This window comes from Strix aluco, chromosome 2, assembly GCF_031877795.1.
Source record: "Strix aluco isolate bStrAlu1 chromosome 2, bStrAlu1.hap1, whole genome shotgun sequence".
NCBI lineage: Eukaryota > Metazoa > Chordata > Aves > Strigiformes > Strigidae > Strix > Strix aluco.
In genome coordinates, this window is record NC_133932.1 from 50,190,094 (window position 1) to 50,206,851 (window position 16,758).

At 39.7% G+C, this 16,758-nt stretch overlaps 1 protein-coding gene across 1 annotated transcript in view; it reads right to left on the reverse strand.

The window, feature by feature from the left end:
* The window catches only part of PHEX (phosphate regulating endopeptidase X-linked), a 113,906-nt gene extending 102,887 nt beyond the window's left edge, over positions 1-11,019 (reverse strand). Inside the window, exons 1-3 of the mRNA XM_074816887.1 lie at positions 10,643-11,019; positions 6,448-6,516; positions 3,811-3,972 (exon numbers count right to left, since the gene is read on the reverse strand). Coding sequence (XP_074672988.1) covers positions 3,811-3,972; positions 6,448-6,516; positions 10,643-10,754 — 343 coding nt within the window. The 5' untranslated portion in view covers positions 10,755-11,019. The remainder of the gene's footprint in view (positions 1-3,810; positions 3,973-6,447; positions 6,517-10,642) is intronic.
* Between the last annotated feature and the right edge of the window lie 5,739 nt (positions 11,020-16,758).

Genomic DNA, 16,758 nt, shown 5'->3' on the forward strand with positions numbered 1-16,758 from the left:
AATTCAGAGAAAGGAAAAGAAACTGCTTGATTCATGATCAACATTCACCACAGGTAATAGGCACTGATTTACTTGCCTCAGACTTCCAGTTCTGAATTATCCCCAAAAAGCCACTTGCATTTCAATGGCAGGACAATAGTGCTCCTAAACTTTTAATTAAGATCTCCAATCAAAATGGAAAAATTCAGCAGGAACACAAATAGCTTTGCAGGAAATTTTATGGTAAGTGAAAAACATTTATTAACTCAGAGACATTGCAATCTTGACCTGACATAAGGCTGAAACAGTTGCAGTTTGACATAGCTTTTTTTCATACAACAGGTCCCACAGTCAAACCATTTTTTCCATTTTGAAGGACTCCAAGACCTTCCTCAGAGGCCCATTGGCACTAAAAGTGTTTGTTCTTAACCAGTGAGAGGCACTTTTTAACAGTGTATCTGCAAATGAAAGTCTGGCTTCAAGTCAGGGACAGTCTGTCCAGCCAGGAATGGTTAACTGGAAGACAGAGCACCTCAGTCCTCCCCAGAACAGTTCTATAAGGAACCTAGAAATTTTAACCTAAATATTAGCTGTCCATTACATGGATTGGGGTCATAACCAAAACCACAAGTCTCTGCTTTTGACATATCTTTGGCTATCTACAATTGTCTTCTGTACATTCCTCCACAATGCATGAAATCCTGCTGTTGCTGATGTCCAAGGAAAGACCTACCACTGCTTTCACCAGGCTAGGATTTTATCCATTTTGTGTATCTAGAAGATCAAAGTGAGTTACACATGTGGTTTGTGGATTCCTCTGAGAGCAAATAAAGAAATCCAAGTGATCCTCAAACAAAGGATGGAAAAGAAATTAAAGGGGAAATGATATACTTTTAGTTTGAATCCACCCTAAGGCAGCTAGAGAAAGCCATGGGAGCATTATACACGAACACACACACACATATATTTATTTCTACTCCATTATAAACCCAAATCTTACAAAAATAGGATTTTTAACTATAACATTAAGTTTTGAAAATCTAGAAGAACCCTGAAATGAACGTTTCTTGTCCTGTTCATTCAATCAACCAGACATGCAGGCAAAAAAGCTACCACCCAGTAGTTCTTGGCTATTTTCCATTGACCCATTGCATTCCTCTCTTTGGAATTCCCCATTAAAGCACCAAAAACCTCCACTGATACAGAAAATGTTCTACCCTTTCTTGAAGCTGACACCTCCAAAGCCGTATGCTCTTGTGTGTCTTCAATCTCAACAAAAAAGAAAAAGAAAAAAAATAAAAGCTTTGCTCTCAAACCCAGTAATACTTAACGCAACGTTCAGTACATTATACAGTTTATACCTACCACTTTCTGGTAAGGCAAAACTAATTCTTATACTTGCTACCCATTATCAGTTGGAAGATCTCCTGCTGTAGAAATTGTCCCTGAACAAAAAATGAAGCTTCCAGAAGATTGAAGATACCCTTGTGTAACCAAGGCCATACACAGGTCTTTGCACAAATACCCAAACTCCCTTTCTGCCTAAGGCTCAGGAACATTCAGGGATCAGAAAACAGATTAGATGTTCAAATAATTTATTTTAAGTAACATAATTTTTTAATATATTGCCTGAATAAAGTCTTCCACCTATATCACAACATCAAAGAATATCAAATATGAAAAATGTGACTTTCTGGCAAGCCATGTTATCACTTTAAGATTAATAGTTTTCTTTAATATGACAAATATTTCAGGACGTAGAACTTGCGTAATAATCAGCTCTTAAAAGACTGGGGCTTTTTTAATCGACTGAGTGTCAAACAGGGACATTTACAATGAAGTACAAAGTTCCACTAAGAGTTCTTTAGGAAGGAGATATCATATTGTCTTTCGAGGTCTGAGCAGTCATAGATATGTTTCTCTATGCAAGAGCTTTTCATCTTGCTAAAACTTTTGATAGCAAGGTTGTGGTCATCCACAAATGAGTAACTCAGTGTCAAGCTAATTTATTGCAGTAACTCAAGTTAAAACACAAACATACATAGAGGCTGAAGTTATGCCTTGTTATTTCAGCTACTAACACTGACATTCAAAACTTTTTTTTTTTTTTTCCTTTCTTTTTTTAATTACCAATAATATCTCTTGGAAAGTTTATTAAGTAAAAAGTTAAGGAGGAGATGACAAATGTTATATTAAATCAACTCCTCTACACCACCCAACATTTCAAATCTTTGTACCATGCCAAGGAGCAGTTTAGGCCTCCTATTAAAGTAGTTATCAGGCACTTCATTACACCCTTTTTTGATATGGAGTTTCCATTAAGCAAATACTTCTCACTTAGATGTTTCTTTCTTTGTCTTGCATTTTCCTAGCTGTGGATTAGCAACTTCTAAAGGGACTGCAGTAAGAAAACCATATAAAAATGTGGCTTAGCATGATATCCTTGATTAGGCTCTGTCAAAAGAGGAAATTGAGGATGAGAGTCACAGCTTGCTACTCTATATTCAATTAGGACTGGCTTCTTTGTGGCTGTGGTTCATGCAGGATGTGCAGTTATCTAATACAGCCCGATTCTGGCAACAGAACAATTAGAATGCAAAGCATAACTTAAAACAGGCTCTGGCAATATTTTTTTCCTTTGGTTGTGACATCTTCAGCAGACTTAAAACAGCAGTCATCAGATCGTATCCTATGCTGAAATTCCGAATTCATATTCTGAAACCAAATGCAGCTTTTAAAATACTCGACAATGCGAAAATTGAATACAATATGACTGAAGAAAGCAAGTGGAGAAGGGCTTTGATGCCTACACATGCACATATGCACAAAATCTAAGAGAAAAATAAATGTGATATTTAAGCACAACATCCTAAAACTGACCTCTGTTCTGTGGTGAGCTCAAAGCAGGCTCTTATGTCAACTAATAGGTCAATAACACACTCAAGGTGTGTAATGCTCAAGCACACCCACAGCAATAATAAATCTTGTGCGTCTCCCTTCTTTTGCATGACCTGTTTTTAGTGAAGATTCTTATAATCTGGCAGGGTTTTCCTACCTAACAATAATCACCACCCTTTCTCCCCACTTGGTCTGCACAGCTTCCTGATGAGGTGGCCTTGCTGCAGAGTATAGTGCAAAGTCACACACAGATTAAAATACCTCCCTTCCTACACATTTCCACCCTGGGGCTATTTTTTCCTCCAGACACACATTCTTAAGAAGCTTTCTGTTTCACTGATGATAGCTCAGGTACTTCAATGGCAATTGAACAGGCAACGTGAAGGAAACACAATATCCAAACAACCTCCGTCTCTGGAAGTCTGTAAATTGCCTCCTGCCAAGAGCTAGGTAAGTATACTGGAAAATATCACTCTGGTTTTGCCTTATTATATTCTTTTCCTGCTATTGGCCACTGTTAGACACAGAGTGCTGTGTTAAACTGATGTTTGGCTGGATCCAGGGCATTCTTAAATGTGCGTGCTATGCTCCTGCACTCTGGTCTATCCGTCTACTGCAAGGGGGAAAGTGTTCAAATCTCCTCACCTTTTCCTTTAGTATAAGGAGTATCCTTTTGTCCCTCCATTCTTAACTGGTGGAGTTTCCAGCAGTGGTATTCTTCCTCACAGGTTCTGTTTCTGTTATAATTCACTATGTCTCAATGTTATTTTCAATTAAAAAACCCAAAGATATACTTAAAAGAGAACATCAAGTTGGGCTGTTGGATATTATCCAGTGATCAGAAGGAAGTATTGGAGTCTTTATTCATTTCAAAAACAGCCAATTAACAAGCTACCATGACAAGCCAACCAAACACTTTCAGAAATGTCTTACCCTTTAGTTTGAGGTCCACATTGTGTCGCAGCCAAGGATAAACACCATAGTTTGACATATCTTCAGGAATAGGGTGATTATATATCCAGCCATCACATGCAAATCGATAAAAGTTCTCACACGGATCTACGGATTGATTTATCTTGCTTAGGATGCCAGCAGCTGTAAAAAAGACACCACATAGATTTTGTGGAACACTTTTTCCTAAACAGAGAATTACACGAGGCCATGGTCCAGAAACGATGATTATCATTTACCAGTCTCTGGAATGTGATACTGACCTTACTTGCAAGCTAAGCCTTGCTGTTCTAAGACTGATGTGTGCCCTCATCTCTGTCATTTTTTAAAGAACAGCAAGAATACCACCCAGTTTCTCTAGCATTTAACAGTACTTACATGAGAAGCAAAAAAAAAAAGACAAAATATCTGCAACGAATGTTCTTGAGTGCCGTACAGCAATGACCACTGAACCTAGCACTACAGGAACACGAACTGCTGGACCCAGACACCTGATGACAGGCTCTCCATTGTCACCATGATAGAATTAATTTCCCAAGGAATTCAGCAGCAATATATATCAAGCAGATGGTAATTAGCATTCCAGATACTATGCACTGTTTACCTTTAGCTGAATAGCTGCACAAGAAAACACATCAAGTTCTGATTTACCATTCATCAGAAAAGATAATTGTAATATTTTCAGCAACATTTTGTGACTGCATCTCCACCAGTTACTATTGCAGGTTAGACTAGTTAAGAGAGAGATCAGTCTGACAAGCCAGAGACTTAATAGCGTATAAGTATCTAATCACAGAATCATACAATGGTTTGGGTAGGAAGGGACCTTTAAAGGTCATCTAGTCCAGCCCCCCTGCAACAAGAAGGAACATCTTCAACTAGATCAGGTTGCTCAGAGTCCTGTTCAGCTTGGCCTTGAATGTTTCCAGGGAGGGGGCATCTAACACCTCTCTAGGCAACCTGTTCAAGTGTTTCACCACCCTCATTGTAAAAAATTTCTTCTTGATATCTAGTTTAAATCTACACTCCTTTAGTTTAAAACCATTACGCCTTTCATGCGTTATAGTGATTGTGGCATAAATCTACATGAGTCGAGTAACACGGAATATGTGGATACTGGACATTTTTTGGCTAAATGACCACATGCTTTGAGGCTTATCCAAATAACTGATTAAAAATCCTAGCAGGAAATCTGATAACTTTTACAGAATTTATGGTACTACTTCTAGCATCCAGTAACTCTTCTTCATCCACTTAAGAGTAACTCTTCCTATGATATTTATATGTCTCAGCTGTAATTCTCTCTTTCACATTAGAAACTCTCAAACTGACTACATTGAAGACATTTTTGTCCTTGGCAATTTTCTACCACTCCTGAAAAGCTGTTCAGCAAGGCAGGGTTCAGGTCTCGAGACACTATGTAGTCACTACACAGAGCACTCTGAGCTAAAAAGTCAGGTCATGTAGGTGTCCAAATTTGCCTAGGTGCAAAATCCCAGCTTCTGCTGAGTTTACAAAAAAATCTGTGTTATTTTGTGTGCACATGAGAAGAAGAAAGCCAATTCAGATTCAAACTTAAGTGACTTTTTTTGTTCTGAAGCTGAAGCCCCTACACTCTTTGTTGTTGTTGTTGTGGTTTTGTGAGGTTGGTGTTTTGATTAGTCATCCCACCTTACACATTCAAGAATCAGCTCCAAAGGGTGGTGCCCCGAGGAGCCAAGAGCACTGTCAGTGCAGCTCAGAGTGGAAGCAGAATGGCAAAAAAACGTCCTGGTAATGCCGAGATCAGCAAATTTTTCAATTTATGGAGCCCCACAGAATTTGTCAGGATTTCAAACACAAGTCAAACACTTCACAGTATCAGCTTAATAGAGTTCAGAATGGAAATAAATACTCTTACAAGTTCACACAATGTCCATTTTGTTTCAAATAAAACAGCTCTAGGGGCAGATTTCCAGATGTGGTAACTATTGTTTGATCTTTGCTCTCATTACCCTCAGTGATAAAACTCACTGACTTAGTGCAAGCAAAACTGTTAAAACTGAGCAGTGCAAAATGGGTGGCTCTCAGGTCCTACCAAGTCCGGTCCCTTTAGCATGCTTTGAATACTAATAGATGTCCCAGCTCTGTAAGGGTTACCACATGTATCTGTGTGGGGAAAAGAGCCTGCCAATATAGAAGTAGTTGCAGATTTTGAGTTGTAATCACCACATTACAATTGTGCAAGTCTGTGCAAGATCTGGCCCCAAAGCATCTCTCTGCTTAACAAATCACTTGCTCGTTTTCTTACTACTGGGAAGGAAACAATAAAATACACCTCAAGGTCAAGTCACCCAACATTTTCTTTCTTATTAATAAATAAACCCTATGGGAAACTTTGAGTTAACCTGGGTGAAACAGAGTTAAAACAATTTAAAACATGAATTTTAATTGTAGAAAATATGCAGATCTGTAGAAACTTAAACAGGGACTTTTTTAAAAGTTTAGGTGTTTTCTTTTCCCCCAGTATTAATGAAGATTTCTGAGTAAAATTTATCATGGAAAAAATTTAAACAGTACAAATATCTCCTTAACATACTATAATCATGACATAATAGAGAGAATAAAATTGTTGCTTACCAGCTTCAATGCATTCTGAGGTCAAACAGTACTGTTGCTTCGGATGAAACTTTATAAGACCTTGGCTAACTGCAAAATGGAAAACCATAGTGAGATCATTTGTAATGAATTTTGACCATTGCCGCCAAATGTTGTGTACTCGATCATTCAAATGTCAGTCCAAGCTCTGGCCCTAATACATCTCTGACTACATTGATTTAAAACTGTTAGAAAGCATATTAAGTAAATACTGCAGCTCATAAGAAATAATTTTCCCCTCCTGGTCCTGCTTTCTCTTTCCCCTGTCTTTGCTCGTAGACAGCATCGAGCAAGGGCTGTCTCTCAGTGTACATTTGCACAGTGCCTGGAGTAACAAGACTTCAGTTTTACTGACAGTGAGCACCACCACGATACAAACAATTAAGCATTGTTGATATCATCCTCCAGAGATGCACCTTTCACAGCTGGCAATGCAACACGGACCTCTCTAGACACCTTCTGCCAGGTTTCCACAGCTCCTCCCAAGCTGCGGGGCTTGCGCTGCCCTGCTGGACCTCCTCCTGCAGCAGCACTGAGCTCCTCGCACCCACCAGCATGACCCAGCCCTGATGGGACCCTCTCAGGGTCCCTTTATCCAGCCTGGAATAAACCAGAGAGCAGTGGTGCAGGAATAGCTGTGGTTTATAAGGCACAACGCAGTTTCTGCCTAAATTGGCTCCCAAAAGTATTGTAATTGCATTTGCTTCCAAAAACCTTGCTGACAAGAACTATGAAATTGTCAGTTAATTTTGCTCATCTTTTTATGTGTATTACGGCTGCCACTGAAACTTAAGCATAGAAATTGCTAATTTCAAACACTGCTGTCATGCAGCAAATATGCAGATAATTGATACATGGGATGAGGATGGGAGAGTCCCAAGGGGTGGATGAAATAAGACTCAGTAGGTGTGCTCAGCAGACATAAAGAAATGTCTCATTATATTGATTATCTTAATAACTCAGTCCATGGCAAAAATAAAAAAAAACAAACAAAAAACCCAACAGTGGAATATATTAAGGTATTGTAGCTTTACCAGTGCTGACAGTTATAAAGCAATTTCTCCTGTAGTTATATATTGTTCAAAAGGGATAGGAAAATGTGAAATGGATTTCAGCACAGGAAAATTTTACTACAAAAAATCTAAAGCTAGAATTGAAAATAAAGCCACTTCATCTCTTCCAACCTCATAGCTTTAATGAGAATTAATAACAGAAATGGCTGCATTTCAAACTTTCTTAGAAACTGAGAATGTAAAACTGTTTCTGTACAACTTTACCAAAGCTTTCATTGACTCAGTGAAACACAACACTTCAACAACGTTTGTAAATTAGCCAAGAAATACACAAGATTCTGAGGCATATGGAGATTGTAATTGGAATATTGAAGAACAGTAGACAAAAGAGAAATGGCGGTCTCCAGAATATGATTTTGAGTCACATGAAATAAAAATAATGGATAATGTGCCTATTAATTAAGCGTTGCACTCCCTCCGTTTCACCTTTTCCCTGCCTTTTAGAACCCATCCAGGTCTTGAAAGTTTGCTATATTTTTTTGTCTTAACAAAGCAGAGAAAAGGGGGAAAATCCCAGACACTATTTAGTTCTTTTGCACTTGATGGAAAATGAGGGAGAATGAAAAAGAATCAGTAAAGAATCTGAGGTAGCCCTTGTGGTTTTGATACTTACAAACAAAAGCAAAATACCATTTCAACTGGTTTTGTTCCATTTACAAATTCATCACCAGAGCAAATTAAAAAAAAAAAAATTGTTTGGTAGTAACATTTCCCTTTTAATTAACAGCTAATTTTGACTGAAAAACTTTGCCTGGTTTTGTTCTCTTGACTTTTTGTTGTTGTTGTTAAGAGAACTAACCAGTACATCATTACCTACAGTTGTGGTTATAACACTCAGTGTCCTAGCTTCTTCCTTCATAAGCCTGTTTCCAGATTCTTAAGCAAATATACACTGTAATTAAAATCTCCCCAAAAATCTGAAAGGGAAAAAGACATATGAATATGAAGATGCAAATAATGTGGATGTTCCTATAATTTGAGAAGGCCAAAGGGCTACCAAGTCAGGAGGAGAGGCTACCAAATTGAGTTTCAAAGCTGCCTGACTGCATGCCCAAGGGAACTGGACAACAATCTGCTACCTTTTGCTTTGGTCCCAGCTCCCAAGGAGGAGGTGACTCCTGTCCTGCCACAGCCCACACCACCATCCAGAGAACTACAGGCAGGACCACACATGATGCCAAGTGACTGACTCCCCTGGTAGCTCCCTGCTGAAGCCACGGTACGGCTACAGCTGATACGAGCAAGTAACAGTAAATAGAAATACATGATTCTCCTAGATTCCTCAGGCTGGAAAATTGAAGGGAAATTGTTTCAGGTCTACCAGAAACAGCAGGTTTCACGAAGTAAATAAAAACTGAAGGGAAAAGGTCATCTTGAGATCCCTGAAATGTTTCACAGGATCAGAAATAATGGCCTCCCTTTCTACAGTTTAACAAAACTAAAAAAGAATTAAACTTGAACTTATAAACACAATACAGTGTCACAATGAAACATAAAAACATTGAATTGACAAAATGTTAGAGCAAAACAATTTAACTTTTTTCTTTGTTCTTTTGGTTGAAAACCTCAGACATTTTAAAAAAAAAATCCTAAAAACATTTCGGTTGACCCAAGGCCAGCATTTTTATTTTCTTAGCAGTTATGCCAATGAAAATTTTGACACTGAATCCCTGGCTACAGAACAGGCCTCAGAACACTTAGAAAACTACCTCTAAGAATTAATATATTTGCTTGAATTTTCACATCTGGTCTATGGATTAAGCACTTCTATCTCTGACAAGCTACGGTGGTTAGCATCTATTGCATTTTGCAAGCAATAAACAAACTAGTGCTAAAGAAAAAAAAAAAAAAAAAGAAATAAAGTCTGTCCATTACTCCCTGGTGCTTGATATTGTATTATTTAAGTGAAAAACATTATTTTCCATCTAGAAACAATATTTTGCACTAACAAGTTGAAGATTCATTCCTTCTCATGTTTATAAAGAGTTTTGGTGAATTGAGTGGGATTACTCACATACACAGAAGTTACTTGCCTGCAAATGTTTGTAGAATTTGCTCTAGAGCAGAAAAACACTAACTGAGCGCGAGCCTGGTTCTTTAAATATTCTATAGAAAACCTGGTGTAATTTTCTCTGTTATGATTATAAATGAAGCAGATCTTTCAAACAAGATCACAAGATCATTAAGGTTTGGAGGGAATCACAAGATATGCTTAGAGGCTAAATTCCTTCCAGTTCAGGGAAATCTGTGTTAGTCTAAAGAAATGAAAAGTTGGGCTGAATTATTCCAAAAGAGGATCTGTCTCTGCAAGTTCTTACAGGTTACAACACTGTTTTCTCTTCTCTCCTTGGTGGTTCTGGGTACATTTATACTTCTTCACATCATTTTATAGGTGTAGGCATATGCTTCCATGTGACATTCCAACAAAACCAATCTACAGATGATTCCAAATTCTGGAGAGGAAAAAAATAATTCCTGCTCTATTGTGTCTAGTTACAGTTTATAAATCTGATCAAAACATTTTAATTTCATCCTAGATGCACTCTTTATGATTTTTGCAAAGATGAGTTTGTAATTCATCATAGAAGAACAGAAAGATCTAAAAAATGTGCAAGCATATGCATTATTGAAGCCTTCTACAGGAATTTTAGTCAAGCCCTAAATGAAAACCAAATGAAGGAAAACCCAAAAGATTCCATAAAATGTGTGCACTACGGATTCATTTTCAGGAAACAGAGAATATTAGTCCACATAAGTCCCAATCTGTGAGTTCATAATCAGCATTACTAATATGCATAATCTTACCCATTTCTCCCCGTTCTGTGTAAGAACTCAATTCTGGCTAGAACACATTCACCTGAGTATCCAAATTTAAATTCAGCATTCAAAAAGTTGCATGAGCTCATGTTGCATTTTCCAGGTCTAGTTCTCCCACAACAAATCCCTTTCCTGACACATTTCCATTTCAGGATGAATATAAAATAGGGGAAAAAGAAGATGAGACAAAGATTTTCACCAAAAGACATTGTGGAACACAAACACCAGCACCAAGCAGACAGGCTGGGGAGGGTTGCATTCAGGTTAACCTCAACGTTTTCACTTACCCAAGAAAAGTGCAGTGCCAAGCACAACAGTGCCACTCACAAAGATGCCGAGGGCGATCCGTGTGGCTTTGCTGGGTGCTCTCCTGGCTTCGGGTACCGTCTCTCCTTCCATTGGGATGGCTTGGGATGTGCTCACTCTTGCAGAAGTCTGGTTTTCCTCTGCTGCTGTGGTATCAGTACTTCAACTGTTCGCAAACTGCACCCATGAGGTCTCCTCCTCCTCCTCTCTCCTATTTACAACTCCAGGTTTCTGTCATGAACCATTTCCTAGGCACTTCCTGCTCTCTCCCTCTCAAAGGAAAATCACGCGTAAAATAGTAGCTGTCTCCTACGTTTTCCTCTGACCAGGAGGAGGAAAGGCAAGCGGTGACCACTGTACGTACAGCCCTTGCTGCCTGTAGAGCCTCTATGAGCCAATCGCTCAGCAGTCCCCCTTATCAGGCGCTCCGAACACAAGGATTTCACAACGTTGCTGAACAGATGTTTTAGTTATTTAAACATATAGCTGTAAACCCTTTACAATCAAAGCAGGATTGCTGACAACTTTTACAAATACGAGACTAATGGAAGGTTTTCTTTTTTCTCCTTGTGCTTATATAAAAAGACTAATTATCTGCTGACTAAGTTTCCTCCTCTTAAACCATTCCTGCTGCATCATTTGGCTTCACCAGAAGAGATACACACTCAGCGGACAAATCCCTTTTTAAAGCTTCCTAAGAGCTCTTAGAATATCATGTAGCATTTTATTTTGGGAATTTGGTATGTGACACTGTGTGCCAAAAATCACAGTCATGCAGCACAAAGCAATAATCAGCACAACCTACAGAATAGTGCTGCTTTGAAAGCAGATTATTTTTTTCAGGCAAGATATTTCAGTCCTTGCTGATACGCAGTGAATCTTAGGAGATGATCCTATTCTTCCAAGTCAAGTACTACTATGAGCTTAGTGGAAAGTATCTATTTGGCACTTCAAGTTAGTGGGGACTAAAAAAAAATTTTTTTTTAAAAAAAGCCTTATTTATATGGATTTCTCAGTTTCTGTCTTAGACTTGATAATCCTGTCACCAGGTGCAAGGTTTCCCCATTCATCAAGTAACAAAGTTGATCATTTCAGGGTGAATTCTCTGAGCTGACTCTGACATTCAGCCCTCTGAGGAGCTCTCACTTCCTCCAGAGCTGGGCTCTCATGCAAAATATAAGGATGCAGGAAGAGGCAGCTCCATGCTCATGCTCCCAACAGCAGTTTATGTGTCTGAGTTACCTCTATGCAGATTTATGAGTTCTTATCTGGGCCCCAACCCATCCTGATAAAAAAATGCACAACTAGAGAGAAGAAAGGCATATGTCACAAAGTGTGTGTGATGACAAAGTTACCAGTTTGGAGTCTGAATGGTTTTCCCCTGTGAGCACCTGCACACAAGTTGTCCTGGATGCCAGATGGGTATAAAGGGAAAACGCACTCGATCCAGAAGAAGTCTTAAGAGTTTGAAGGTCCTGAAACCCTCTCTCCTCAACCCCCTCTACAGCCTGGCTGGGGTCCTGCAAACAAAATGTCCTCATTTCTTATTCCTGTCCCTCTTCACCAGCAAGCTCCAGGAGGACATTCTCATCTCTGCTTGGCACAAAACAGGAAAAAAACATTTGTTTCTTTTTACACGCCTACTTGTCCCACATTTAACCCATGATTTTTGACATCCATCAGCTGAGGAAGAAGAGGGAAATGATGCCATGAAACCAGGAGGACCATGTACCTCCTAGTACAAGAGTTCCCATTCAGGCACAAATGACTCCATGAGTGTGAGCAGATCCCTGGTTATAAACAATCCCCAGCACAAGTCTGTTACCAACACAGGTTTGAGAAGATATCTAAGCAACAATGGTGCTATTGAGTCTTTGTATTAGAAATCGCTAGGAGTCTCAAAGGGGCTGCCAATAAGGGCAGGGTATTGACAGAGAAAATGCATTGACACGCTGTGATCACCTTTGCCCGTGGTACGAACGCTGAGTAAATCTCAAAAAGACTCTTTGACAGGTATTTGCTATGGTTGCCTGATGGCTTTCCTTCTATGTTAGTATTGAACCACTGACAGTACAAATGCTGAATAGTTATTAGACCTATGCATACTGTTCATCAGTTTTATATCCCCCCCAACCAACATTAAATGATCATATTCCTACTCAAATTCCCCCACACTTTGTAACTTTAGAGTTTTGTTCCCTAGAGAAGTACTAGCATGTACTGAATATCGCATTCTATTAGTGTTACACTAACAGCATTTTGCTTTCAAGGTATGATCACTTTCAAGGACAACATCAGGCCAGAAACCAAGAACAGCTTTCAAACAGTGCAAAGCAGCAACCAGTTATTTCCCTTAGGAAAACTGTGGCAGAAAGAGGGAAAAGGGAGATAGGGAAGCAGATAACAGGGAGAGGCTAGACAAGAGAGTCCCCTCTCCCAAACAGCCAAAGAGAAGGCGAGGGCTATGGGAATGTGGATATATCCCAACAAGAACCAGCAAGCTCCAACTATAGGACTCCTCTGGACTCAGCCCCAAGCAGCACAGGATCCTTCCGGCAAGAAAATCTGTTGCTACCAGCAACAGAATGACTTCTTTAAGTTTGGGTTTATGGGATTATTTACACTGTGGCATAGTATAAGTGTCCTTCCCTCTGGCTGTAGAGCCTGGTTGTAATCTGTAACTCATCTTGGTTTCTCCATCATGTACAGAACTATGAAATTAGGGCTAAAACACAAACAGCTGCAGGCAACAGCTGCAGAAGTCCATTTCTGGCAGTATTTGAAAAGGTGCATGGAGCACATGTGAATCAGCTTCTGATACTGCTGATCAGTAACAAAAGTTCATGGAATTTGATACGTATTTCTGATGAGTGTGCTAGGAGTTGGTTGCCTTGCTCATCATAAGTCCAGCAGCTCTTTGGCAGGTACACGATACATGGCCATGCTTACTGCTGGAACTGCTAACAGCACTCTTGGCTACTAAAGCCCAATAAGGCACTTAATGAGGCTGTGCAAAGACTCTGTTAAACATTCATAAAACATTGAATAGACATAGGGGGAAAAAAGTAATAATTAAATGCAACATGCTTTAAATCATTCTTCAATCATTCAGAATTCCTGTGACCAAGATTCTACTCAAACAATGGGATCATTCTGGCACTTATAACAATGCCAGGACAATGCACAAACATTTCCACCCAAACCCATATACAAGAGCTGGCAAACCCTCTGGAACATGCTCCGGGCTGAACCATGGCAAGTGTGTCCCAGCTTCTAGAAAAAGTCTGTCTACATATGTAAGTGGGCGTGCGTGCACGTGAATGTACACTCGCAAATACAAGCACATGCATATTACCTTGCTCTTTCGCAAGCAGACACAATTCTCACTTTCATTCATTATGCCAGAGTTAGGCAAGAGTGCTTGATCAGAGCTAAAATCAATAGTACTATGTCAGCTTCTCCCCACACAGCTTGGTTCAAGAAGTTCCCATTTCTTGAGGTTTGATTATTCAATAAACACACAAGCCCCCACATTTTGCCTAGTTTTCACTGGCATCAGTCAAAACCAGTTCCATAGGTGTCACTGAACATCTGGAACAACAAAACAGCCTGATGTCAGCACACATTCAGCCTAAGCTTGCTGAAAGACCTGCTTGCAATGAGTCTGAGCACTGTAAAATATTTTGTCTTTCTTCCATTTAGGTAACTTCAAAATGTATTAAAACAATTACTGATACTTTTAATGCAGACAGAAAATACAATTCAGTTTTAAGTGTAAAAAACAAAATAATGCATATAAAACATATTAGGTTACACCAACACATTAGTTACAGAAGACATTTCCTCAGAAGATGCTGTCCTCATGGTGCACATTACAGACTTGCCCTATCTGGGAGGCAACTGACATGTTACCTTAGAGGAATTAGTTAAGCTTGACAGAAGCAGTTCACAATCAAAGCATCACAGCCTTGATGATGTACTGTTGAGCATTTTTAGCTCATGGTAAAAGGAAGAATATAGCCACTACCACATTGTAGGAGGCAGAGCCACCAGAGTGGATTCAGTAGAAAAGCAGAGGTATATGCTGGCTTTGTTGAAAGAGATTAATTAGTGCGGGTCAGAGTAAAGGCCAAATTCCATTTCATTTCAAGTGTTCCACTATGGGGCCTTGAACTGTTTTTTCAAACTATGCAGCTGTTGCAGCCAGAATTGGCCAACTGGGCTTTACGTACACAAAATGTGCTTGAGAAAAACCCAACACATTGCATTTGAAGACAGCTTGACCATTTGTCTTCAGATCTCTGAATCTTATAAATGATACTCTCTTGGCTACAACCCCCCACCCCCCCACCCCCCCCCAAATTTCCGTGCTGCAGGCAACAGCAACCACACTGGCACAAATTCATGTCCTTTATTCATGTGACAGATACAGCTGGAAATAAATAACTCCATTGTTTTCCACTGGTACAGCCACATCACGGAAGGTCTCAGTGCAGCTGTGAGAATGTGGCTCATTAATTAAGAGCCAATACAGAGCCAACAGGCCTTGCAGGGCTCTGAACACTGCTGGTGGCAAGCTTTTCCACTAACTATAAACGCAACTGTGGAAAGAACACCCTGCAAAGCATAAAACTTTGTCCTCCAACACTTAATGCCCAAAATCAATTTTTTTTCTTTTTTAATTCCACGTAGGCTAAGCCATTCTCACTCTCCAAGAAAAACTTGTCCCTGCTGCAGGAAACATTCTCTGACCAAAAGGTGTTTGTATCTAACCCAAATAGCAACTCACTGTGAAAGCCAACATCTGGGATGATTAAAGTTAAACCACTCAAGTTTGCAAGCTTTTTTAGAGCTGCTTTTGCAAAAGCACTTTAATGAAACAATGCATATGTTGTCAAGCAGAAAGAACTCATTTAGATCTTCTGGCAATTTTTCTTCAAGAAGCAGTTTAAATTATAGTTAACAAAACATTACTTCTCCTAAAGGCCACATTCACACTATAACAAGAGTGTGTTTACATATAGCTGTCACATGTGCATACTCCTCATCTATCATCTCACTGCATAGATTAGACCTGGAGTCCATGTCCAGTGTACATGATGACACAGACTGTAGAAAGGCATGTTAGTTTGGGATTAGGAAACATATAAAATACTCTGGAGTAACTCGGAGCAAATTTTTTGCTATTTTAGTATGAACTAACTGGGAACTAAAAAAAGACATTGCTGGGAAATGTGACATTTCCAATAGCCAAGCAGTAGCTGCAGGGGTGTAGACAGGACACATCTATTCTTTCTTTAAAATATTGCACCAGGGGTATCAGAGCTTTACCCACTTAATTTGCTGTGTGCAGATGTTCGCTCACAGCTGTCAAAGACTATTTACATGAACAGTGAAAGCAAGGAAGCTTGGTTTCCAGTGAGTTTGTGTCTCGTGGATGAATTTTCAGGTGTGTAATGAGACACATATTCACCAGCATTTGAAATCAAAAGAGGAAAGCCACGAGACCTGCATGTGACTGCTTTCGGCATCTACCAAGGAGATCCCCCTACTGTGCCCTCCTGTCTCTCAGAGAAGCACAACTGTCTCTGCAAATGCAATAGCTCCTGCCTACTCTCACACTTGGGTCTCCAGCAGCACAAATCTATCTTCAGAAGCAACAGAGCTCAGAGGCAGCTGAAGCCAGGAGCAGAGCAATTGCTCCACAAAGGTGCCACTGAACAGGTAACTGAGGGCACCCTGTCACTGTGAGAGAGTATCTACTCACTTGCTTGGGCTAACTTCTGTGAAAAAAATGAAAAAGCAGAGCAAAAATTCCTCCAAGTACTTTACTACCCAAGGCAGTAGAGCTCTGCAGTCCCATAAGGTACCAGCTCTGGTGAAAGCTCTTCTTGCATGAGGGCTGTTAGGTCACATTCCTCTGCATGACAAATTCTCCTGTGCTATACTCACACTGAAGCCTTTGTAGCAGAAATGAGAGACCTTTTCACCCAGACAAAAAGCTGTCAGCATTTAGTATCTTTGAGCCCAAATTCCCTCTGTCAAATTTGGTTGAAGTTGGCTGACAAGGTCCAGGGTTACTGAGCAAGGATGGGCA